This window comes from Silurus aristotelis, assembly GCF_946808225.1.
Source record: "Silurus aristotelis genome assembly, chromosome: 17".
Classification (NCBI taxonomy): Eukaryota; Metazoa; Chordata; class Actinopteri; order Siluriformes; family Siluridae; genus Silurus; species Silurus aristotelis.
The window spans coordinates 13,100,946-13,127,496 of record NC_139590.1 but is presented as its reverse complement, the minus strand read 5'-3'; the positions used below and the strand labels follow the sequence as shown (position 1 = coordinate 13,127,496).

At 38.3% G+C, this 26,551-nt stretch overlaps 1 protein-coding gene across 1 annotated transcript in view; it reads right to left on the bottom strand.

The window, feature by feature from the left end:
- Nucleotides 1-26,551, bottom strand: part of usp43b (ubiquitin specific peptidase 43b) — a 95,920-nt gene that overhangs the window by 44,588 nt on the left and 24,781 nt on the right. The window contains exon 3 of the mRNA XM_083565780.1: nucleotides 9,520-9,620. Coding sequence (XP_083421906.1) covers nucleotides 9,520-9,620 — 101 coding nt within the window. The remainder of the gene's footprint in view (nucleotides 1-9,519; nucleotides 9,621-26,551) is intronic.

Sequence of the window (26,551 nt, the reverse complement as noted above, 5' to 3'; positions counted from 1 at the left end):
CACCACATCCATAAACCTCCTCCCTGACCTTCCTCTTTTCCTCCCTCCTAATGGCTCCATCCTCAGCATTCTCCTCCTGATATACCCCATGTCCCTCCTCTGCACATGTCCAAACCATCTAAATAGCACCTCTCTCACCTTGTCTCCAAAACATCCTACATGTCATCCTCGTCACGCCCAACGAAAACCTCAACATCTTGAGGTCTGCTACCTCCAGCTCATGTCTCTTTCTCCTCATTATTTTCATCTCTGTCCTCCTGTCTTTTACTCAATGCCACTGTCACTAAACCACACAACATCGCAGGTCTCACCACAGTCCTATAAACTTTCCCTTTCACTCTTGCAGACACTTTTCTATCACAAATCACTCCTGCCACTCTTCTCCACCCACTCCACCCTGCCTGCACTCTTTTCTTCACTTCTCTAACACCCTCCATTACTCTGCACTGTTCACCCCAGGTGCCTGAACTCCTCCACCTTCTTCACCTCTTCTCCCTGCAACCACACCACTACACTGCCCTTCCTCTCATTCACACACATGAACTCTGTCTTACTCCTACTGACTTTCATTCCCCTTCTCTCCAGCACGTACCCCCACCTCTCCAGGCTCTTCTCAACCTGCTCACTACTCACCACAAATCACAATATCATCTGCAAACATCATAGTCCATGGAGATTCCTGTTTGACCTTATATGTCAACCTGTCCATCACCACTGCAAAAAGGAAAGGGCTCAGAGCCGATCCTTGATGCAGTCCAACCTCCACCTTGATTCAGTCTGTCATTCCTACTGCACACTTCACTGCCATCACACTGTCCTCATACATGTCCTGCACCACCCTCACATACTTCTCTGACACACCTGACTTCCTCATACAATACCACAACTCCTCTCTCGGCACCCTGTTGTATGCTTTCTCTAAATCCACAAACACACAATGCAATTCCTTCTGCCTTTTTTTATACTTCTCCATCAACATTCTCAAAGCGAATAATGCATCTGTGGTGCTTTTCCTTGGCATAAAACTATACTGTTGCTCACAGATGGTCACCTCTTCTCTCAGCCTGGTATCCACTACTCTTTCCCATAACTTCATGGTGTGACTGGTCAAAGTTATTCCCCTGTAGTTACTGCAGGTCTCCCTTATTCTTAAAGATCGGTACCGGCACACTCCTTCTCCATTCCTCAGGCATGCTCTCACTTTCCAAAATCTTGTTAAACAATCTTGAAAAAACCTCCAGTACTATCTCTTCAAAACATCTTCATGCTTCTACCGGTATGTCGTCTGGTCCAACCGACTTTCCACTCTTTATCCTCTTAATCGCTGCTCTCACTTCCTCTTTACTAATCCTATTCACTTTCTGATTCACCATCTCCACATCACCCAACCTTCTCTCTCTATCATTTTTCTCATTCATCAGCTGCTCAAAATACTCCCTCCATCTTCTCAACATACTCTCCTCACTAGTCAACACATTTCCATCTCCATCCTTTATTGCTCTAACTTTACTTCTCTACTATATATATGTCGGCAGTATGTCTGTACTTTCTCCTGCACTGGAAGCTCCATTCAAATTTCTTGTTTGTGTAAACATACTTGGTAATAAAACTATTTCTGATCTTAATTTTACCTGCTCAATTATATTTCCCTCTTTTCAAAAACAATATTTTCGCCTATTATCTGGTGACGTAAGATTTAGTCAGAATTTATTTTCACTTTCATTTTAAAGCCATTCAATTACTGAACTGTGTAATATCTCCACAATCAATCACTACACTCTGACAGGTGATGGTCATAGACTAAGTAATATCTAAGTTCTCAGGAAGAGCTAAAGGGAAATAAAGTCAGGAGATGCTAAATATACCAAAATGTGACACTTTTCAAAGATTTTGCTTGAAGTTACATAATAAAAGCTTATATAACAATTATTGCTTCATGCTAAACATTCAATTCGAATCATTAATACATGCAAATATATATATATATATATATATATATATATATATATATATATATATATATATATATATACATACACACACACACACACACACACACACACACACACACACACACACACACACACACACACACACACACACACAGTTTTAACCTCCTTAAGGAAGTTCATTAACCTCCTTAATGAAGTAACGTGTGCACTAAAGCGATTGCGGATGTAATGTGGATGGATGGATGATAATTTGTATCCTAGTGGACTGTTGTCAAGACCATTAAAAGATTCATACTCGGAGCTTAGACCAACGTTGACTCCGGTCATTCACCAAACTTACACATACATGTTTTCCTAAACGCCTAAAAAGTATTTTGTGTTGAATGTAAACTCTGTACAAGAATTCCAGTCTAGACGCGGGAACGAGTTTGACAGGCATACGACGCTGTTCCGATTCATTCTTCAATCATTAAAAAGAATCTTCAGCAGGAAAACAGGTTTCCTCTGCCTTCTCTAAAGAAGGGAAACAATGTTCAATGAACTAGTCTTTTTTTCCTGTATTATCTTAAAACAATTCAATGGTTTGGAAGAACATTGTGTAGTCATGCTTGGACCGGGCCACTCCTTATGCCATATTTCTCTTCCCAAGACTTGTTTTAATGAAGTGAAGTGTGTACTAAAGCCATTGTGATGTCATGATCTGAAACTGTGGATGTAATGATGCAGAACTGGTTTACTATATTAAGAGAACAGAAGAATGAAGATGTGCTGCGACATTGTTACGAGTCTCTACACGTCATCATTCCGGTATTCGCTCCCCTTGAAACTCTTACAGGAAGGAAAACGCAAATGAATGAGCAATGTATTAACTTTATTATACTTTAAAAACATTTAATAGATAACTACGCTGTACAGTATCGCACAAAAGTGAGTACAACCTTCACATTTCAGCAACCATTTTAGTATCTTCTCAAGGGACAATACAATAGAAATTGTCATTGTGCAGCTTGTATAGCAGTACAGGTTTACTGTCCTCTAAAAATAATTCAACATACAGCCATTATTGATAACAGCTGTATGTTGTGCAACCGTGCAAATCCACATGTCCTATTCATCATGTTCATGTTCCTGCTTGACAGGACAATCCAAATTTGTGCATCTTGTATTATGCACTTGTACTATGCATAGCATAATGTCGAAAATATATTGCAATAAACAGGCCAGAAAAAGGAGGTGTGTGTGTGTGAGTGTGTGTGTGTGTGTGTGTGTGTGTGTGTGAGAGTTTGTGTGTGTGTGTGTGTTTATAAATGTATTTGGACTGGAAATTTGGTTGAAACCTGGCAACCCTGGTTTCTCTTCTGTATAGGGCTTGCACACTGTGACACTGCTGACAGGTAAATAACCTGCTGTATCAAACCCTGTCTAAAATGTTCAGAAGGAGCTGCTGCATTGCGTGACTAGATGTTGTTGACTTTGTGTTTTTATTAAAGTCGTCCTACTTCACCAAAATCTTCAGTCACGAGCCACTGCTGGTTTCTTATATTTCTTAAAATTGTTGGCGTGTGAGATTATGTATTTATCTGTTATGTCTGCGCTCTCATCCCTGCTTTAAATTTTGACCAAGGTTATTTAAAAAAAAAAAAAAAAAATCTCATAAAAAAGGCTTATGCTCAGCTGCATTTGGCTCCCACGTGTTATCCAGAAATATTGTCCTGTCTTTCTCAGTCGTCTTTTTAGAATCCTAAATAGGATATAAACATCACGCATTACAGTTATTCTCAGTTGCTTTGGAGCATTTCTCGAATTATCCTTAATATTCTCAAAACAATGTGTTCAAACAGCACAATACATTGGATTTCTTGCAAAAGCCATCTCTTAAAAGTAAGTATTTGTGTCGATGAACATCTGATTACCATGAGAATAACAAGACCTTTTGTCATTGTTCACAAACAAGATCGTCAAAATGTTTAGTCATGTTGTCAGTAATATGGAGCACAATTTCAGTATTTCCTGATAGAAACTACGGTTTGGATTACAATAATCGAAAATGCACATAGATGAATTTCATCTGTTTGGCATCTATGAATTTCAGCAGCACAAATGTATATATTTGATTGCGTATTTGATTTATATTGAGTGCAAGAGACCGGACAGGATTCCCACTTTTACTGTACTGTATTAGTGTCCGTTCATTTCTTAGTTGTTCATCCATTTTCAGAAATCGAAAATCTGTGTTTTGCGTTGTTGACAAATGAAGGGTCACAAGATTCACCTTTGACCTGTTTTAGAAAACCAGTTAATCATTGGTTGATCTGATGCCGTTCACTCGCCTTCCTTAGTGACAATTGATTCATCAATTCAAGACACATTTACCAAAAATAGTTCAATAGATATTTAAGCTTCACAGATTCTGACAACTGGTTTAACCATTTTGCATTCAATGACTTATACAATGAACTGATGCCGAGATGTTCTGGGGGTTAAAACTATTCAGGTGAAACCAGTATAACATATTTTGATCAAAATGACATAAACAACTGATAATTTAGGAAACAGTAAACACTTGTACACAATCAATTAAATGAATGTACAAAAGCAGTCGCAATTTTATCAAAGCGATGAAAAATGCTTTTGATTTGCACAAGTGACTAAATGACTTTGAGGTTGAACAAGGAGTTTTGAGAATTTCAATTTGGATTTGAGAAAAGCTCCAAAGCAGCCGAGAAAAAATGTCCTAACTGCACAAGTCAGAAAAGGGCGGTGAGGGAAATCCCACGGAATTCACTTCGCTTAGATAATAACGGTTAATGAGTTACGAGACATAAAAACATTGCTTCCTTTTTTTCTGGTTCACAAGCTTTTTCATGTGCACTGGGAATAGTTTAATGGACGGTTTTTAATATACATGCTTAAACAGCATGTATGGTTAGTACAAGCAAAGGCATCTACTGCAAAACAACACTGACATTAGCAGCAGATATCATCACACAGTTTACATACCACTTCAGATTCATAGTAGCAGGTGTTATAAAATACCACTTGAACTACATCCTAATCGAGAGTATTATTTATGACTAGGGTTATAGGAACCAAAGCATGTACAGTTTCCAAAATAAAGATTTTGGCAATGCGAATTTAGGTCTGTAAATAAAACACTGTAATGATTTAATGACAGATTTTTGTATGCATAAACACTTTAGCTCTAGAATTATAATTATTAAATTCATAGCATGTAGATCTTCTAAATTAAAATACAGAACCAAGGTCAATTCCCCATATGCTAAATTATACACTATATGCACACCTGATCATAAGATTTACTTGTGCTTTCTGAATATCTAAATCTATATTTAATCCCTATTTGCTGTTTTTATAACCGTCACTCTTCTGGAAAGACGTTCCACCAGATTTCGGAATGTACTTGTTGAGATTCGTGCTCATTCAGCCACAAAGTTGTTAGTGCAGTCAGATTTCCAATTGATGTTCAAAGTGTTCAATAGGGTTGAGGTCAGAGTTCTAAAGCAGGTCACCAAAGATATTATACTCAACCCATGTAAACCATATCTTGAAGGAGCTTGGTTTGTGTACAATGACATTGTCATGCTAGAACCAGTGTGGTTAAAGGTCAAATTTAATTCTATTGAATTCAAAGACATTCAATACAAATGTGTGCCTCCAACTTTGTGGGAACAGTTTGGGTAAGAACTACTTAAGGCAATATAGTGTATGTCCACTTTTTTTTTTTGTTTTTTTATGTATGAATCCTATAGGTGTAAGGCTAAGCTTACAGAAATCAGAGCATGTACAGCTACTCATTAGCACTGATTGCGAAACGTCTTTTAAAATTTTGCATGTATTATAACCTTTATTTTTACTTAAGAGTCAACATTATAGAAACCAGAGCAGATGACGATACATTCATGTTTGCAGACTAAATCATTTTTGGGTAGATGGTGTTTATGATTTACATCTTGTGAGTATTATTGAGCACAGAAGCAGTCCTAGTTAGTATATTCTAAATAGGGCTTCAATAACTAATCAATAAAATTGATAGTAACAAGATAACACAGCCACTCGCAAAATGGTGGAGAGTAAAGGGTCATGCAGCAGCAGGAAAAAGTGTGTGTAAATTTAAGGCAAAGGGAGCATTTTATATCAAACGCAACAAAAAAGACTACTACCTGCAATTCACACAAAGAGGAGCTTGTGTGGCATGATAGTACCACAGTGATGCACGAGCACGTGAAAGGAAAAGACACTGGAGTCACGGATGAAGGTGAAACATCAGCACATTGAGCAAAAAATGTTTATCCTCGTCATGTGAAAATAATACAGTTTAATGAAGTGTTACTGTTGTGACTCGCAAGCATCAGGTTGCGCAAATAAGTGATGGACATAGTGATGGATTCAATTAAAACGGCACGAACAAAGACTAAATCTGAAAGCAGCAAATAACATCAGCATTAAACAATTAAATTTTTTGTCACTGTTGTGGTTTTCAGTATATGCTCATGAATTTGTACACCAGTGAATATTTTACCTTTTTTTATTTTTTTATTTTTTTATTAAGCCTGCTACTTTGCTGCAATCTCTTTTTATAGCATTTGTCTGCTAACACAGTAAACATAACGTGATGTACTGTTTTTCTATTACATTTATGCATATATCATTTAATTATTATACAAAATTTGATTCATTATATATTCTAGATGCTTATATCTTCTTTACTGGACAAAATGTCTGTGTATTCTTTTGAAAACAAATTGTAGAAATAATGTTGAATTATATTTTATATAGATGAGCATGGGTGTCAACTTGCCATCTGTACTTATCATTAAAAACAATACAGATGTTGATTTACACAAATTGTTTCACCCTGCAAACTCAAATGCTGTTTTTTTTTTTTGAAGGGAAAATAACCGATTAACCGATTATCAGAATAAGCATTAGTTGCAGCCCGAATTCTGAATATCCTAGCTGACTATGATTGTGAGTATTTACTATAGGGCATAAAGTATTTGGGCCTTTCCAGATCAAGTAAGATTTCCAAAGGATAAAGCACATAATAATCCCCATATAAATCGAGTTGTGACTGTTTGTGTAAACTGATGTACATGTGTCTGTGTGTCTGTGTGTCAGTGTGTGTGAATGTGTGTGTGTGTGTGTGTGTGTGTGTGTGTGTGTGTGTGTGTTTGTGTGTGTATGTGTGAGAGAGAGAGAGAGAGAGAGAGAGAGAAGAGAGAGAGAGAGAGAGAGAGAGAGAGAGAGAGAGAGAGAGAGAGAGAGAGAGAGAGACACACACACATTCTCAGTCTTTTTCCGCAGTCTGGATTGGATACGCTCAGGTGGTGTGCTGACGTAGAATGTTATTTAGTGATTTAGGTTGGATGAACATCACAGGGTAAAAATGAAGCCACTTATTTCCCATGTTCAAGCATAAGGAAGAGTGTTAAAAAAAACCCTGATGTCTGAATGTTTATTATGTGAAGTTGTTGTTTGAGTTGATAATTAGCTACACAATTCATCGCAAAGTTTAGATAGACAGGATAGACAGACAGACAGATAGACAGAGAAATAGACAGACAGACAGACAGACAGACAGACAGACAGACAGACAGACAGACAGACAGACAGACAGATAGATAGATAGATAGATAGATAGATAGATAGATAGATAGATAGATAGATAGATAGATCCAGGTCTAGTCCTAGTGAGCATGTCTGGTCTGTATTGCAGCAGCATGAGGGTTATGCGTAACACTTACACAATATTCTGCCTACTCAAAATATCGACAGAATCATGTCTAAAACAGTGTAGCAGTGCACAAGACCGACTCGTATTGATCACAAGAGCGATGATACTCCAGGAAAAAATATTTCTACATGTCTCATTAAACTCTAATTATTTTATTAAACTCTAAATCATTAAATCACCCATTTACTTACTCACCACATCTGTCATGCTGTGATGTGTCTCAAGTCGGTGTGTGTTTCTTTCAAACTGAAGCAGAGCACAAGCTTGCTTTTTGGCATTATCAAGCACTGGCAAATTATTTGGACAGCAGTGTATATTCTAATCAAAACTAAATAATGACGGTTCATGTGTCACACATCTTTTCTTAGAGCTCTTAGACATAACATATCACCCTGACCCAGTCATTAAGATTTGGTAGCATGTGATTAACTTTCATGTCCTAAACCTAAAAGTATATATCAGCCGCAATCACTATTTCCCCGAATATTACAGAATAGTTATTACCATTAAAGACTTATATAATGCAACTAAAATTTGTATTTTGGTTAACTTGCTAACCTCAGACTGTTGGCTCACTGACATCAACTCGCTTTGTGCTCTATTGTGGCTGGAAAACAGTCACCGATTCTGTGAATCGCTGCCCCACTCCCTCATGTCATAGGCTCACTCTGTTTGTTCTGCAGGGAAGTCATAGATCAGTGGTTGAGACAGTAGCTTTTTGATTGGAAGGTTGGGACTTCAAAGCTGTACATAAATGATCAAATTGCGAATCGGCCTAAACAATGGTGTCTGAGAGAACGAAAAACAAAACCAGTAGAAGCAAGCTAGACAGCTAATGCTAGCATGCTAACTCAAACACAGGGAACAGGTTTCTCTCTATTGTGATCCATTGAGTTTATGAGCTGTCTGTAGGGCTCTGTATATATCCAAGGCAGATTATTGTCAGGTCTCTCACAATAATCTCCTACACAACTGAACATAATTGTAACAGGCCACATGAATATAATGAGCCCTTTAATTTGTGTGTAAACAGGTAAATCCTGGAAATCATTACGATGAGAAAAAACATTACCAATATAACACAAATTCCAGCCTCAGAACTCGAAATAAAGAAGACTTGAAAATCCTGCCTACGGGGCAGTTCTTTTCCCTGAAGATTAAAACCATCATTGATTCTTGTGTGTGTGTGTGTGTGTGTGTGTGTGTGTGTGTGTGTGTATGTGTGTGAGCGAAAGGCTGAAGACTGTGTGGGAGGGAATATGAAGAGTTCCTCCTGGATGTTCTTGCCTTAAAGTGAGAGTGAAGCATGCTGGAATGCAGGGTTAACACACCACCTCCAATTTTAACCGGATAAAAAGACAAATCGCTCACTTTGCATGTCCGGAGTGGACTCAAATCCTAAATCTTGCGCTTATGAACCTTTACGGAATGCTCAAAAACATTCTGGTCGGCGTTTCTCAGACTTTGTCCAAAAGGCATAAGGCCTAGTGCTCTCACACTCCTTGCTGGTGTTCCGTAGTAATTTCAAATAAATCCACTATACATCATATTTCACAATGAAACCCTGGAATCTAAGGGCTATGTGTTACTAACACTACCTTCTGTACCACTAGCACTCAGTGAGCTTATCAGTATTACAATTAGGAGTAATGATAACACTTGATGCATTAGAAACTATATTTAATGTCTTATTATCATAAGAAATCACCAACTGAACGAAATAACCCTAAATGAATAATGGCACAAGGTATTCAGACCTGTACATGGTAGTGTAGCTGTAGTTCAGTAATAATTATGGTTACAGGCACTCACTTGTACTGCGCCTGGAAGTGCTCCTGTACAAAGCTGTGACGTACACCAGGCTGCTGATCTGGAAGGTCAGACATAGCTAAATCCTCTCCTCCTCCAATATCCTGTAACAAAAATAACAAAAAGTTGTTCAAAATATAGGATTTTGTCCATTTATAAACAAATAAAGGCTGAGAACATTTTATTGCTTCTATCAGGAGATAAAAAAAAGTAATGCTGCATTGTTTAAGCACAATTATTGTTATTTTATAGTAGGGTTTTCAGTGAAAAAGATCAAGAGAGTGCAGTCTTTTGTAAGAAATTACAGCCTCTGCTGGACAAGTGGGGTTTCATCTGGTGTAATCTCAAGCTAAACACCTCAAGTTCCTCTTTCGCACACTGTGATGCTGAGCTGCTCCACCAAAATATCCTAATCGTCATAGGAACGAAGAAAAGACCTTATTTTACACTTAGACCAGAATGCTATTAAAACCATGGGATGGAAATGGAAGGAGATTAAAGCTGGTCATCATATCGTTGTTTTTCCAGCTTTGCACTTATCGAAATCAGGTTCCTTGCGGTTTAACGATCGAAAAGATTGTATTAATGCTTGTCATATAAAAAATTACAATGTGTTTACACCCTTTTAAAGGACACTGATCTGACTTCACCAAATCTCTATTGTACACCTCTATCTGAAATTGTGTGACGCTTTGTAGTTAAATTACATCAAACTAAAATCGTATTCTATTGCTTGAATTAGTGTTAAATCACATTTTAGAATCAGATTGGGCAACACGGTCCAAATTTAGTCCAAAAGTTCCAAAATACTACATCAGAACATTGCTGAATAATAGAAATGGTGGTGTTCCAACCTGTGAAACTTTCATGATACCCAGTGCTCTGTGACAGAATCCGATTTTCTTTTTCTTTTTCATTTTGTGAAATGGATTGTGCCACCGGAAAACCCTGTTTAAATTTCTACACCTTGTTATTGTTATTTTATTTAAAACCTTAAGCATACATTCAAACCATGAAACGCAGTTCAAACAAACTACAAATACAAAAAAAAGATGATAAATATGCACCAATAAACATTGAGTTTGTTAACCAAAGTGGCTTTTTCATTTCCAAGTGAGAAAACGAGGCTCTTCTAAACTCATACGTAGCAAATGCATGCGTGACAGGCTTTGGTGGTAGATTAAAAGGGCAGGTAAAACTCACGAAGAGAAATCACACAGACGTCACAAGGTCATCAGCATACGGCGAAGGAGACTGGCACAGCTGAGCGCTGAGCTACTCACAAGAGGGATGTAAGTGAAGGAAAGATTTTGAGTGGAGAAAAGGAAGTGGGGTTATTTGGTTATCGTTGGTAGTTTGTGATAAAACTGACTCTTCGTTTGTTTTTGCTTTCAATGGCAAAACAGCGACACACTGAGCAGCTGAGAAAATGTAACGGGTGCCCACACCAGACATGAGAAAAACAGAGGACATAGAGATCCACTCTTTTGCCAAAAGTTTACGGACACGTGACATAAGTACGGTATGTGCTTTTTGAGCAACGCAATATGCATTCAGTCTCAGTTTGCTCTTATAATTCCCTCCACTCTTCTGGGAAGATGTTCTACTAGATTTTGGACAGTGCTTGTGGACATTTGTGTTCATCAGCCACAAGGGCTTTAGTAAAGTCAGGTACTGATGTAGGTGAGGAGACCTGAGGTGCTGGCAGTGTTCCAATTCATTGAACAATTGAAACTTCTGCATGAGTCGCCAGTCATTCAAGAGTATGTTGTTTTATATATTCTAAGTCTGTGTATATCTTCTGCAATGGAATGATGAATGGGCCGATACGAGATCTGATACGGATGCCAGATGAAGAGGAGGCTTCCGAAATCGCTTTGAGGTTTAAAGAAGCGCATTTTGTCCTTCAATGAATGGGTCTTATCCACGGCACCCACATCCATATCTTCCCTCATTTGGATTGTTTTAAAGATGAGGAGCAAAGAAATCGGTTTAACTCGTTTACATGGAAGAATTTTTTCTTTTGCTCGGTTTATAGAAAGGTTTATCCCACCCCTCTCAAACCGATCACATTTTCATTCGGATTGGACTTTTAAACCGATTCCAATGCTCCATGTAAACACACCTAATGTTTCTTTGCACACAAAGCAATCTCCATTTAATTTGGGTTACAAGGGTTGGAGTTTACATCTTGAGTGGCCTGCACTAGAGCTCTGATCTCAATACTATTAAACACCTTTGGGATCAATTGGAACCTTGACATCAGCACAGGCCTCCTTACCCCATATCCTTACCTGACATTATTAACACAGATGTGTCTGAATGCGCAAAAATCTCAACAAGCACACTGCGAAATCTATTGGAACTTCTTCCCAGAAGAGTGCAGGTAATAATAACAGCAAATGGCGATTAAATGTAGAATGGGATATTCAAGAAGCACATGAGAAGCTTATGATCCACCAACATTTGTCCATACAGTACACATTTAAGGTGCATAACCTAAAATATAGAAAAAAGCAAAATTTTTGTGGCAGCACAAGAATTAAACCTGATCTATTGAGTTCTCAAAGAGTCTTAACACTTGGGAAATGCATTTTCATCTCCTCTATTCCTATCTAATTCCTATATTTTATAACCACTCGCTCCCTATCTTTACCTCTTTTCACCCCCTCTTTTAATCCGCTTCTTCTCAGCCAATAATTAGGGTCTTGAAATGCATGTGAAGTGGCACTTGAGCATACAATATAGGACAAAATACTCTTGCTCCGTTCTTAATAGCTCCCGAGGTTGAAAGGTTCAGTAGCGTCTCTGGTGGAATTAAAGGAGCAGAGATGAGCTTTTTTTTTTTTTTTTTTTTGGTGCTGTGCATTAAGTTTATGAATGAATTATTCATAACGAGGGCAAACGACTGCATTAAACAAGAATAAAATTCATGCGGGGTTACGTCCTAATACTAAAAAGGAGCCATCTTGTATTATCAATATTACAGACGATGCCATTCTGAACAGATTATTAGAATATTCATAGACCTGTTCTAGCAAATTAAGTGGAATAATAGGAGTATAATAAAAAAATGTAATCAGGAGTTGATTTTTGTTTGGTAAGTCTTCAAGAAAACTGTCATCAATGTTTGCGGACCCCTGACCATAACACCACTGTGAACTTTTTGATCCCATTCTTGTGCTGTTGTAATTCCCTCCTGTCTTCTGGGAAGACTTTCCACCAGATTTTGGAGTGTAGCTGTGGTGAGGTCAGGTCCTAATGCCAGGTCAAAAGGTTTAGGGTGCAGTTGATTATCCAGTTCATCTCCCTCAGGAGAGTTTCTCCTTACTGTGTATTGGGTTAAAATGCAGAAAATAGTACTGCGGTGTGCTTTTGGTTTGGAAAAGATGCAGGCAATCACATCTGGTGATTAAACAGTAAATCATATCGCACTGTTATCATGCTATAGATCTGTATAAGTGATTATTTTCATATTAATTAACTTTCTACTTTTGTGGATCACTTGCATAATCAGTCCAACTTGTGGGGGCACAATGAATAACAAATACACTGACCTCTCTGTGATAAAAAAAAAAAGGGGTTATGAAGTAGAAGTATTTTCCTCTAATGTCCTTCTGTTCTCCTATACACAATGATGTAAATAAATCTGGGAATAGACATTTTGAATGTTGTCTACAAGTAAATGTGGCAAATAATTCAAAAGAAAATTTTAACTCACATAACCTTATCTACCTGGGTTTAAATCACTACAAATATTCTGTGGCCAAGGTTAACAATTAAGGCTGCAGGATTCTCATGCAACAGGCAGCGGAATGCTTCATAAATCACTAAGCACTTCATGTTCGAGTTGGGACATTCAATGAATCACATACTGTGTGTGTGTCTCGCTCTCTCCAACCCGACAATAAAATTAACAGTAATTTAATAGCATATATATATATATATATATATATATATATATATATATATATATATATATATATATAAAATGTTATAATATTCTGCTAATAGTATTCATCAAATATCCACAATCCAAATACATATACTGTAGACAAGTGCATGTTGCATGCTCAGGTTAGGATTTTTGTGCCCAGTATTGTCTAAGAAATTACATTTCTAAATCATTAATATGCACATATAGAAGATTACACAAATAGTAAGAGGTTTTTTACAACACAAAAGTTGAGTTATGTATACAGTACTGTACTATATTAACATTTTACTTCATTTTATAATTATTCAAATTTTATTAATACATTTTATTATTTAAACATAAAACTCCATAAAAACAATTCCCTGTTAGTTTTATGGTCTATCGACCAAACAAATTAGTGATGTAGCAAATGCAATTCCGCGATAATCTGGGGGCGGGAAATTCGAACCGCGGTAAAACAGGGGATTACTGGTCTTCTAAAAATTCTGTACAATTAAATGATACACAGTTCCCAAGAATTGCTTATTTAATACATAATAGTAGCTAAACCCTAACTTACATTCATTAGTTTAACAGGTGCAGCAGTAGATGTCATATCATCTCAAACTAGGGTTTCTATGTGGGGGTCACTTAATTTTTTAATGGAGCCATGAGCAAAACTTATATCTATAGCATTCATTTAAATGAAACTTTTTCATTATCCTGACCCGCTGCTCCTGATACGCTGCTCCTCTGAGCCAAAAACAACTTTTTTCTCCATCCATCTATTCCATCACTGCGCTCTGACTCAGCAGGAAAAAAAATCTGAAGTCAAGAAAAAGAACCTGCTAAAATATTTACTGAATATAGATTTACAAGCATGACAGTCGATAATGCAGAAAAAAAAAAACCTAAATGCTGAAGTTTTGAGTCACAGGAAAAGTATAACGTCTATTTGTAGCTGTTGTGCTCAAAAGTTTGCGAGAACTTGCTGCAATATTTTGCAACTCTTTCAATTTCACACAGGTTTCTAAATACAACCATTAAACAAAATAAAGACTTCCTGCCTTTTGACCTGAATTTCCTGCAGAGATGTCGATATATAAGAAAATTATACTTGCTATTTACTACGAAGTACTGAAGCAATTTTTTAAAAAGGGATCATTAATTAACAAAAATATTGATACTGTAATAAAGAAAAATAGGATACTGTAATAAAATGACAATGTCAGATCACAATGTAGAAGAACCATTAGTATAAAATGGACAAATAAAATGAAAGGTAAATCATTTCAGATAAAGTAAAACCAAATATTCAGAGCTGACTGTGAGTTGATGCACCTCTCAGTCTCAGAGAGGGGCAATATTTTTATTCAACTTCAACAAAGTTGGTTCTCAAAGTTTTCAGAAGTTATTCTAGTTCTTTTCAGGACAAAAAATGAGGCCAGCGGTGCTCAAAAGTCGCTAACAGGCAGCAGATGTGGGCAGGGGAACCTTAATGACATCTTTAAAAGAGGTGTAAAAGGTAATTGTTAACGGTTATTGTCAAATATGTCATATAGTGGAGAAAAAATTAGATATATTGAATCATAAATGTAGTATAGAGAAAGATAAGTTGTTTATATCTTTCATACTCAGTAAAGCTAGAAAGTAGCTCAAATACTTTACACCAATGATTTCCTGTTTGGCACTGACCACGATTTCATACAAATAAAAAAAGATTAAGACTTCACTGGCACATTTCCTAACAACATATTTGTCATTCGTAGTGTTTAATTGCCAGGGAATTTCCCGCCATTAAGAGGAACTGATTGAGATGCTTGCAGGGTGTGTGAAACAGTTTCAATATTATTGCTGTCCGGTTCACTTATCACTAATATACATCATCTATAGCTAATGAGCTCCTTGAGGGTGAGCAGGAAGGAGAAAAACATCAAAAGACCCTGAGGGAAAAAAAAAAACCCGACAGTTGGGTGGTGTGTGAGATAGCGGATCCACTCAGGAATCATTTGATACGCTGCCAAACCTGCAGGCTGGCCGAGGTGTCACTTCTCAGTGGAGGACTTGGCCGGAGCTCTGACATCGTTTCCTCTAAAAAGCCTCCTGTTCAGGTATTAATACAACAGCCCATGTTTCATCAGTAGGTGAACCGAAGTGCTTTTGTGTGTATTTATTATTGAGCAGTTATGAAGAATTAAAAACTGCACTTTCTAAGAAACTGGCTACAGATATAGAGGAACGAATGTGAAGCTGTACCTCAAAGAGTCACTCAAAATGACCTTTTTTGTAAAAAATTGGACAAAATATCAGAATTTTAAACCATTAATTGTGTAAACTCGTTTTTTTTTTTATACCCATTGCATCTTTTACCTAAAAACCTGCCATGCAGTGCACGTTATTGGACCTTAAATACCCGAGAGTGTGCAAACTGCTCTCGTATTACTATCACAGATTTCATAGCTTAAATCTACAGTTCAAACACTTTTCTACTTTTTATTTAGTTCGATCAAAAGCGATGATTTCAAAACCTGCCACAAGCATTTAGCATCAGGAGGTGTGCACAAGAGGTGTGCTAATTTAGTGCATTTTAGCACCAGTTGCTCCAGTTTTGCATAGCAACAACCCATGATAGCTTTACCCTGTTTTTATTTCATACCGTCATCCACCCCTTATTTCCCAATGGCTCCTGCCTACGATTACGCAACAGGTTCGAGTAGATGAATAATGTTAACGTCAGAATCGGCTATTTTCCTAAAAATAGAACATCCTGCTGTGCAGAAGCTAATGGGTCTGAAATGTTAAGGTAAAGAACTATTAACTGGCCATAATCGGACAGTTTGGCTTGCGAGCGAAGAACTGTTACTAGGAAAGTCATGGGGGAAAAAAAACTCTTTCCAATTCCATCATACTCCCAAAAACACTTGAGTAACAAATTTCTGGGGTTTAAATGCTTTCAATTGCATTGTGAAAGGATTGGCTGAAGAGCACTAAAATCCTACACACTCGTACCTTTCGCAGTTCATTGCAGGGCATGCACAATATCCCCTGGCAATAGCTATGGCCCACATTTGTATTCATGGAGCATAGGATACAGTAGAGGGAATGAGAAAAGGGGACAGTGGTAACACAGTAGGGTTCTGTGGTTCATGAGGAACCATCCTGAGAAACATCAGTCACGCCAAAATGCAAGATTTATCTCTGTGCATACGTTTATTTAATCCTGCCAGAGCATCCAAACGAGATTCAAAATAGGCTCATTTCTGGCATCAAGTGAAAAATACTGTGACTATAAAATTATTATAAAATTATAACAAACTAAATAGAAATAGAAATGTATTAAACCTATACCTTGTTCAACTAAAGCATTGGTCAATAGACAAGTGTTTTGCTCATTTAAAGCATTTTTAGCAAGGTTTGTGGACACCTAAACATAAGATTATCATGTGCTTTTTGAACCTCCCATTCCACATTTATAAAAACCTTCACTCTTCTGTGAAGATGTTCCACTATATTTTGGAGTGTGGTTGTGGATATTTGTACTCATACCGTCAAAAGGGTGTTAAGAAATTTGGATCTTCTACTCCATTATATCTTCATGGAGCTGGCTTTGTGCACAGGGGCTGAAACAGGTTTAGGTCTCTTAGGTCAAGTGCAAGGAAAATGTAATGTTTCCAGTTTCCAGCCTGGGGATGAATCACATATCGCTGGAAAAGTAAAGTGTCTTAGTATTTTTGTACATACAGTATCTCACAAAAGTGAGTACATCTTCACATCTCAGCAACCATTTTATTATATGTTCTCTAAGGAACAATACTATAGAAATGTAACTTGGATATATTTTAGAGAAGTCAATGTGCAGCTTGTATAGCAGTATAGATTTACTGTGATCTGAAATTAACTCAACATACAGCCAATATTGTCTAAATAACTGGCAACAAAAGTGAGTACACCCTAAGTGAACATGTCAAAACTGTGTAAAAATGTCAATATTTTGTGTGAGCATTGCTATCCAGCACTGCCTTAATCCTCCTGGGCATGGAATTAATTGGAGCTGCACAGGTTGTTGCTGGGATCCTTTTCCACTCCTCCATAATAACATCATAGAACTGCTGGATGTTAGACACATGGATCTTCTCCTCCTTCTGCTTGAAGATCCCCACAGGTGTTCAATAGGGTTCAGGTCAGGAGATGTACTTAACCACTTCATCACCTTCACCTTTAGCTTCCTCAGCAAGGCAGTTGTCATCTTGGCTGTGTTCACTGCCTTTCGGCCCTGTTTCTGAAGGGAGGGCATCATGTTCTTCTTCAGAATGTCACAGTTCATGTTGGAATTCATGTTTCCCTAAATGAACCGCAGCTCCCCAGTACCAGCAGCACTCATGCAACCCCAGACCAGAATGCTACCACCACCATGCTAGATTGTAGGCAAGACACAGTTTTCTCGGTACTCCTCAAAAGCGTGTCACCACACATGCTGGACATGATTTGAGCAAAAGAAGTTTATCTTAGTCTCATCGGACCACAGAACATGATTCCAGTAATTCATGCTCTAGGACAGGTTGTTTCAACAAACTGTTTGGGTGCTTTCTTGTAAGTCTTCAGAGGAGGCTTCCTTCTAGGATGACGGCCTGCAAACCGACTTGTTGCAGTGTGCGATGTATGACCTTCTGCTTGTGCAACCTCTAAAGCAATGCTGGCAGCATTCATGCGTCTGTTTTTTGAAGTCAGCTTCTTTACCTGACACACAGCACGAGGACTCGACTTCTTTGATGGACCCTTGTGAGGCCTGTTCTGAGTGGAACTTGTCTTGCAAAACCCCTGTATGACCCTGGCCACTGTACTGTAACTCAGTTTCAGGGTGTTACCAATCTTCTTATAGCCCAGGCCCTCTTTGTGAATAGCAACATCCAATTCTCAAATCTTTAGAGAGTCCTTTGCCATGAGGTGCCATGTTGAACATCCAGTGGTCAGTATGAGAGAATTGTATTCAAAAGCACAACATTTGAACTGCTCTAATACAAGATACACAAATTTGTATTGCCCTGTCGAGCACACAAAAACATTAAACAACATACAGCTGTTATCACTTAGGGTACTCACTTTTGTTGCCAGTTATTTAGACAATAATGGCTGTATGTTGAGTTATTTTCAGAGGACAGTAAATCTGTACTGCTATACAAGCTGCACATTGACTTCTCTAAAATATATGCAAGTTTCATTTCTATATTATTGTCCATCGATTCAAGTGTACTCAATTGAATGACATACTGTACAGAGTACTTATCTATATAATGTATTTTAAAAAGAAGTTAAAAAAGTGAATACATTGCATTCAATGTGTGATGGACAGTGGGGTTGGAGGGGTAGAGATGGCCCTAAATAGTAGTTAAAGCTATTACTGGCAATTAAAGAACATCTTGTTTTAAAATAAATATAAATATACCTTTGCATGCATAGGGGAACCAACACCATGTTTTCATTTGAAAAACAGCCTTTAAGGCTACACCGCATCCATCTGGAAGGACTGGTATCCATTGTCTGGACACTCCATGACTTAAAAAAAAACCCACAATCACTTTACATTCCACAGTCGAATACATTTTCTTATAAATCTACACAACTGTTACAAGTTCTATTACTTGGAGGATCACTGACTAAGCACTGATAATACCTCATAATAATACCTGCTCTGCTCCCATGAATGGAGTCTTACAGAAAGAGGAAATGTTTTTCTTTAAACTCAACTGACTGTTCAAAACAAAAGTTCTCATTTGCTGCATATGGAATTCATGTAACGTGCTACTGGTGGTTTGATTGACATTAACTCTGTTACTTCACCAACCAGGCAAAACTTTATAACCATTGATCAGGCATAACATTATGACCACCTGCCTAATATTGTGTTGGTCCCCCTTTTTCTGCCAAAACAGTCCCAACCCTTCGAGCATTAACTCTTTTGGCAATTCGACCTACAGGAGCTCGTCTGTTGGCCATTTATCACCGCTGTTCCTTCCTTGGACCACTTTTGAAATATACTGACCACTGCAGACCGGGCAACACCCCACAAGAGTTGCAGTTTTGGAGATGCTCTGACCCAGTCGTACAGCCATCACAATTAAGCCATTGTCAAACTCGCTTAAATCCTTACGCTTGCCCATTTTTCCTGCTTCTACCACATCAACTTTGATGACAAGATGTTTACTTGCTGCCCAATATATCCCACCAACTACCAGGTGCCATGATAAAGAGAGAATCAGTGTTATTCACTTCACCGGTCATAATGTTATAATGTCCTAATGTTATGCCTGATCGGTGTATAGCATGTGTTAGTCACGCTAAATCCCACAACTGTGGCAATACGCGCATCAGACAGATAATAGTTTCAGAATCAAGGTATTTGGAAACATTCTGAACACAATCAATCCATATGAATAACAATCGTATATGCAAACTCTAGCAGCAGTCAGCTCAGAGAGATGAAGACATGAGGCAGACTTTAATATCTGTTACATGCACCAGCTGAAACACTGACGAAGTCTGTATTAATGCACAATCAATATGATTACATTACATTATTACAGCTACTATTTGATATCGTTTTAGTTTGCTTTAGACTGAGTTCCAGGCACTCAAAGTACAGGAATAGATAAAACAGAAGCACTTTTATATATGGTGCTAGTAAATGTATGATTTGTCCACGACTTCAGACCCTGACATTTACTTTTGTTTTAAACTGAGGATTTTTTTTTGTATCAGAGGTATATCTGCAACAACCAATTACATTATTGACACTTTGAAAGGACAATAGCGGTAAAGCAGGAACAGAAATGATTTAGCGCCAAACCAACTGAAAGGAACTTTTAAACCCCGGGCTGTAACCTGGGCCGAAAAAGAGGCGCCGCTGTCATCGTCTAATGTGACCCGGCATGTCAAATGAAGCAGAGTGCGGAACGAGTAGGCTGTTGATTTGAATGCACTGATGTGAAGGCCTGTCCTCACACAGGCTAAAGCAAGTGGATTGGACTAATGTGGCAGCAGGACTCATACGGGCGCCAACAAATTACATTCACTTTACCAACGTTCATAAATAAAAACGAGGACTCAGCTGAAGGTGCATTTTCTCCTGAGAGAGAGTCAGCATTAAAAATGGATGTGATGGCTCATAAATCAAGAATCATTATCATTTCTATCATTACTATCATTTAGCAGCACACCGTTTTATCACGCCACACTGTACATACAGACACGAGCATGCAGCCAATCGTGCTGATGGGCCTTGAAAGAATTTTATAGCTCCACACAGGCAAAATGATGAATAATTTAGGTTTGTGAAAACAGAAAAATGGACACACACGCACACACACGCACACACACCCCTGAAAAGTGCAACTGAAACGGAAAAAGAGGGCGCAGGAAAAACGTGCACAGCTCTAGCATTGACAAAGACATAGAAACACACACAGTGTAAATGAATAATGGACCTCTTATTCTAGTGATAGCAAAGACTACCTGCTGAAGTCCTCTCTAAAAATAGCCATTTTAGAGGACAGAGAGAGATAGAGAGCGAGAGACAGAGAAAGAGAAGTAGGAAGAGGAAGCGCACCTCTACCCAAGGGTATATTATACCAGCTGTTCCCAGGACAACTTCTCTATTTAACTGACTGGGGTTTAACAGACAGACAGTGATACTTCAACAATGTCAAAAATAGATTTAAGTGCACCATATATACATTCACCCTACTGTCAAAAAGTTCATGCCTAGATTTGTTGATTTGTAGTATCTTAGTATAACAAAAATGTACCATTCGGCATTCTGGAGGCTCGTGGAGCAGACTGGACATGTCTCCCCCCTGAAAGAAGCTCTATTGGGATATGGCTAGATGACTGAGCAGGTCCTTTCACTTCAAATATCTCCTGCACTGTTTAAAGTGTGTTTGGGCTTGTTTAGAACCAGCTAGAATCAGAGGTTGAAATGCTTTGGTATCAACATCTATGTATATAAAAAGGGATTCGCCAAACAATTGGTGTCACCAACTCTCACTTCAGCCGTGTGTCTGCCTCACTTTGTTCATCTTTATCGCACCGGTTTCTCCGCCCACTTTCCTTCAGCAGCAATCGCTTTGCGTCCCGTTCCTATAAATCTCTCACTTATCAATAAACATCACACCCATTACAAGGTCCATGGAAAATGCGTTCATATACAAACGACCTTATCCAAGTGTTTATAGACTGCATCGTCTTGCGATACTAAAATCTGCTCCTGGCAGGTTTCCAACCTGCCCAACCTCTTTCACTTCAACAAAACACTGCGCTACCTTCAATAGCTTCCTGTTGTCATTCACATCGGTTTTGAAATGCTGGTTGCTTACAAAGACAAAAAAAACAAACAAAAAAAACGCCAGCATGTGTCTAAAAAACTCGTATGAAAACACGGTTTAGTATGACATTCCTTTGAAGTAACTTCTCCATCTTTCAAAGACATAAGGAAAAACAGTAAACTGAACAGTTTATAACAGATGCTTCATGGGCCCTGGACAGAGCGTCTGCAATGAGACTACATAAAAGACTAAGAGAAAGCATTAACCAGAATTTATGAGAGAAGATTTACCAGAAGATTATGAAGAGCTTGTTGGAACTATGAAGGGAAAAAAAGAAATGTTTAATTTTCAAGAACAAATACAGAAATCTAAACAGTACAATTATGTATATCAGTGGATTCCTTCCTGTTGAATAAATCATTCATAATCATCTTTATTAACTGGTTCATTTTAGAACACACTAGAACACACCATGGACACAAACATTCAGACGCTCGTTAATATCCAGCTGCAAAACCTTCTCACACAATTTCTGGAGAAACTTCTTTTCGGGACACTTTGTTGCTTTGTGAAAAGACAGGATATATAACTTGATCTTACTTTGCTTTAAAGACTAATCTAATGTTAAATGGTTCTTTTGCTGGCTACCCAATGAAACCAACACTGATGTCCAAATAGCTAAAGGGAAGGAGAGCTACAGCCCCATCAGAATGTGCCTGTGATTGATGTTCTCCTACGAGATCAGTCAGTGACTGACAAAGTCAAAGGGTGCCTTTGATACTTTCTCTGTCCTACACTGGTATTTTTAAACGGAACGCTTAAATCACCCCCACAACCCAGACTTTAGACATGAGGAGAGTCGTCATAGGTTGAACGCAGTAGCTGACTCATTTGTTAGTGACTCATTTTCCGATCAGAACCAAAAATACAGGGCTGAGATGATCCTATTAATAGCATATTTGATTTGATTCATAAAATCATGCTGCCTAACCAGTCATTATACTAATAAGATCTTGATCAGTTTATTCGTTTTTCCCCCTTGTATAATCCAGCAATCCAATTTGGGGGCAATAGATGATGCACAATTTACCTCAACCTCTGACCTCTCTGTCCCCACATCCCTTCTCTATCTGTCTCATTGTCTTTCTCTCTCTCCCACCTTTTTCCATACTGAGAGGAACTGAGGTCCCAGTGCTGGTTTCTATGGAGATGCTCGCAGGCCTAATGCAAAAAGGGGGCGAGAGACAGACAGACAGAAAGAGAGAGAGAGCACAGAAGACAAGGAAGAGAAATAAAAATAAAAAAAACGGAAAAAACGCTTAGTCCTCCATGGAGAAGAGTTCTTGGCAGCCTTTCAGAACCAGACACAGAATGGCATTTATTTCCTTTCAGCTCTCCCCATTGGTGTTCAGTGCTGGATATGAATATGTGAAAAGAATAATATGCACTCATATCACTGCAACAAACACCTGCAACAAAATGAATGGAAATTATAGCATTTTAGGCCCATTTTATTAGCAGCAGATTACGCGTAGAGCTACCGTTCATTCCGAGATCCCTACAACAGGGAATCTCATTCAGTGCTCATTTTTAGTAAATCACATTCTTTTCTTTCACTCGTTTGTATCTGCTAATATAGTGATATATAATAAGTGTGCCTATTAAACCTTAATCGACTATAGAAAACAATATAACATACTTTTACACTGCAGTTTTCAGCGATGCGTATTTAAAAAACCTGTTTTAAATAGTACCAGAAGCAAACTGCTACGATATATTGAAATGTTCTACAACATTAAAAATATCTATAAATGAATAGTGTTCTCTTCGATTGGAGGCCACTCTGTGCAGCTGGGGACGGCTTCTCACCAACGCCTTGGGTGGCTCCATGAAATTCCGGAGTAAGAACGGGAGCTTTGAGGATGGATTTGGACTGTAGTTAATGTCAACAGTCTGCTACACTGACTAAAGACTACAGTTTGCTTCTGATCATCATCACTGTACCCCGCAACATCGTATATCTGCAATAAATGGACATTTGGTGCAACCCAGATGAGAATGGGTTACCTCTTGAATCTGGATCCTCTCAAGGTTTCTTCCTTATGCCATCTCGGGGAGTTTTTCCTTGCCACAGTCGCCAGTGGCTCAATCATCAGGGACAAACTTACACTTATAAAGAACATTCTTATTCATTCTTTATCACCGCATTATCTGTGCAAAGCTGCTTTGAGAAAATGTTCATTGTTCATTGTGCTATACAAATAAAAATGAATTTAATTGAGTTTTTAATCATAAGAATTCAATTCTGTATGGTATTTTATACTTTAGCACTACAGTATGCACTACAGCACTACAATTTCAGCCAGAGGCATCATCAAGACGAGCGATTCGGTGACGATTGTGTTGGATAACTCAATGGTCTGCTCTATTTCTAACTCCACCCACATGTTCTGAGTTGCACCCGGTAATAAATGAAAGGAAATTCAGCCCGGATACTTACAATACACTATCGGTTCGACTTCACTGTCTTTTGGGAAAAGCACTACATAATCATAAAGTCATTCTGTAACCATATACTGGATATCATAGCTTTTTCTTTTGCTTGGCTAGAAAAGTAATGTGGTAGTGCTCTCAGGAGGTGTCTAAAGGTGTGTGTGCGTCTGTCTGTTCCAGACACTCAAAATGTAATTATGTCTATTACTGCAGTCTGTGCTTTCCCTGCAGATTGGTGTTAAACTTGAAAAGTCCTTTTTCAGGAACACAGCTCTCGGCACAGACGGTGCCGGTGCTAGCTATAGTATGCTATAGGAGAGCACAGAGAGCGCGTATTAACCCGGAGACCCAAATGTTGACACGAAATATCATGCGTGTGAGTTTTTTTCGTCTTCACAACTCTGTAAGGTGCATTTGAGGGTGGATCGGATTCGTTATAAGTGAGACTTTGTACTTTGGGTGGTTCACAGGAAGTCGATTGCACCCGAAGGGACTCAATAAATCAATGAAGAGGAAGAGGAAATCTAGGAGGCACAATATGTCACTGTGCTACACAATGCACAGATTTTCAAATAAATAAATAGATGATAAAAAAGCAAACCCTTATATATCCTGAACTGATTCAAATTTTGAATTACTGCTGCAAGTAGTCGGATAGGGTTTTCCTTTATTATGACTGGGTTGAACTCTTGCCACAGACAAGTGCACTATGCTCCAGTTTCCTCAAGTAATCAGTAACGATTGGTTCAGGTGTTTTTTTTTTTTTTTACAGAGTTCTTGCCTATTTTCTCTCATGCACAGCTGAGCTCAGTTCTTTCACGCTTTCATTTCTTTCTGTCTTTTAGTGCTGACTCCACACTTCATATCTAAGACATAAAAACACATGTCAGTTTATCCACCATCAGATTACAAGCGATTCCAATTTTTACGTTGCATTACGCAAAAATAAAGGCCACCAGTCATTCCTTTCAAGATATTGCAATATCATTGGAGCAGCCTTTGAGAAAACTAGGGAGAAAAGGACAGTATGTCTATACTGCGTAAACTATTTTTGGAGCCTGCCTCTCTCAATTTTGTACATGGAATTGCTTTCTCTATCTCTCGAAGCTTCTCTGCATGCCAGTGTACTTTCTCACCTCTCTTTCTCTCTTTTTCAAAGCTCAAATGTGTGAAACAAGCTCCTCTTTCTCTGGCCTCCTCACAAAAGCCTGCTTTCATTCCTTCTAGAGATGGCTTCACACCAGCTCTGTTTCCAAAGTAATGCCTTGTAAACAAACCAAAGCGAATGCCAAAAAAAAAGGGGTGAACTTGCATGTTAACAAGGGGCGAACTTGTTGACCTCCATTAAAAACGTGTGCAAACGATATAATATGTGATCTCGATAGAGTCCTCTTATAAAACACAGATGGAGGAAGTCCCCTTTTTTCTGAAGTCTATTGCCTGTTAAATGGCCCAGTGCATGTTTAAAACAATCAGAAAAACCAGAGCAGGGGTGAAGCCTGTGTTCCTCACCCTTCTGTTTGTCGAGACGTGCAACGACTCGTGAATACAATTTCTTTTAGGGGCCTCATACTAACCAGTGGCTGATATCAAAAACCAGAGCAACAACAGAGCAGTATATCAAAGGAAAAACAGCAGCATTATTGGCCCATAACAGGATCACAGTTTTAGTACACGCTGGGCTAATTTTAAGTTCAGCCATGCGGCTTTATATTTCCGGTGCTTGACAGTCCAACTGGGGTTTCTTTGGCCTTTTGGGCATCATACCCGCAAAAATTAAATGCGCTACCTATTTCTGTTGTTTTTTTAGGTTCTTTCATTTTTAGCTCAGACACACTTGTTGACTAACACTTCATATTACATTTTGCCAAAAATGTTCACGATATAGTTAAAAGAAATGCTGTGAGCACACGTGTGCCTCTAGGATTCTGCTCGACATACAGTAGATGCAGTAATTCCAACAATGTGAAACATTAAACAAGGGCCTCAAGACCACCCATCATTTTTTCTTTTTTTTTTCAATCACACCCCATGTGCTTCAATCTGGTGTTCAAAGGAAACATCTTTACACTGGCAAGAAAGCATAAACAACAGTGAATGAAGAGAGAGAAAGAAAGGAAGTCATGAAGGACAAAAGCTGAGCTTGTAGTCCTCCTCCCTGTGTGAGCAAATCCTCATTAAAAGGTACAGTGCTGTGAAAGTTGGATTCTTCCAGTACCAAGTGGTGCCCTATCAGCCCACATGTTCTTGCACTGATAAAAAAAAACCCCACTGAAGTTCTGGTGGATGCACTCTGTCCTGTGATGTT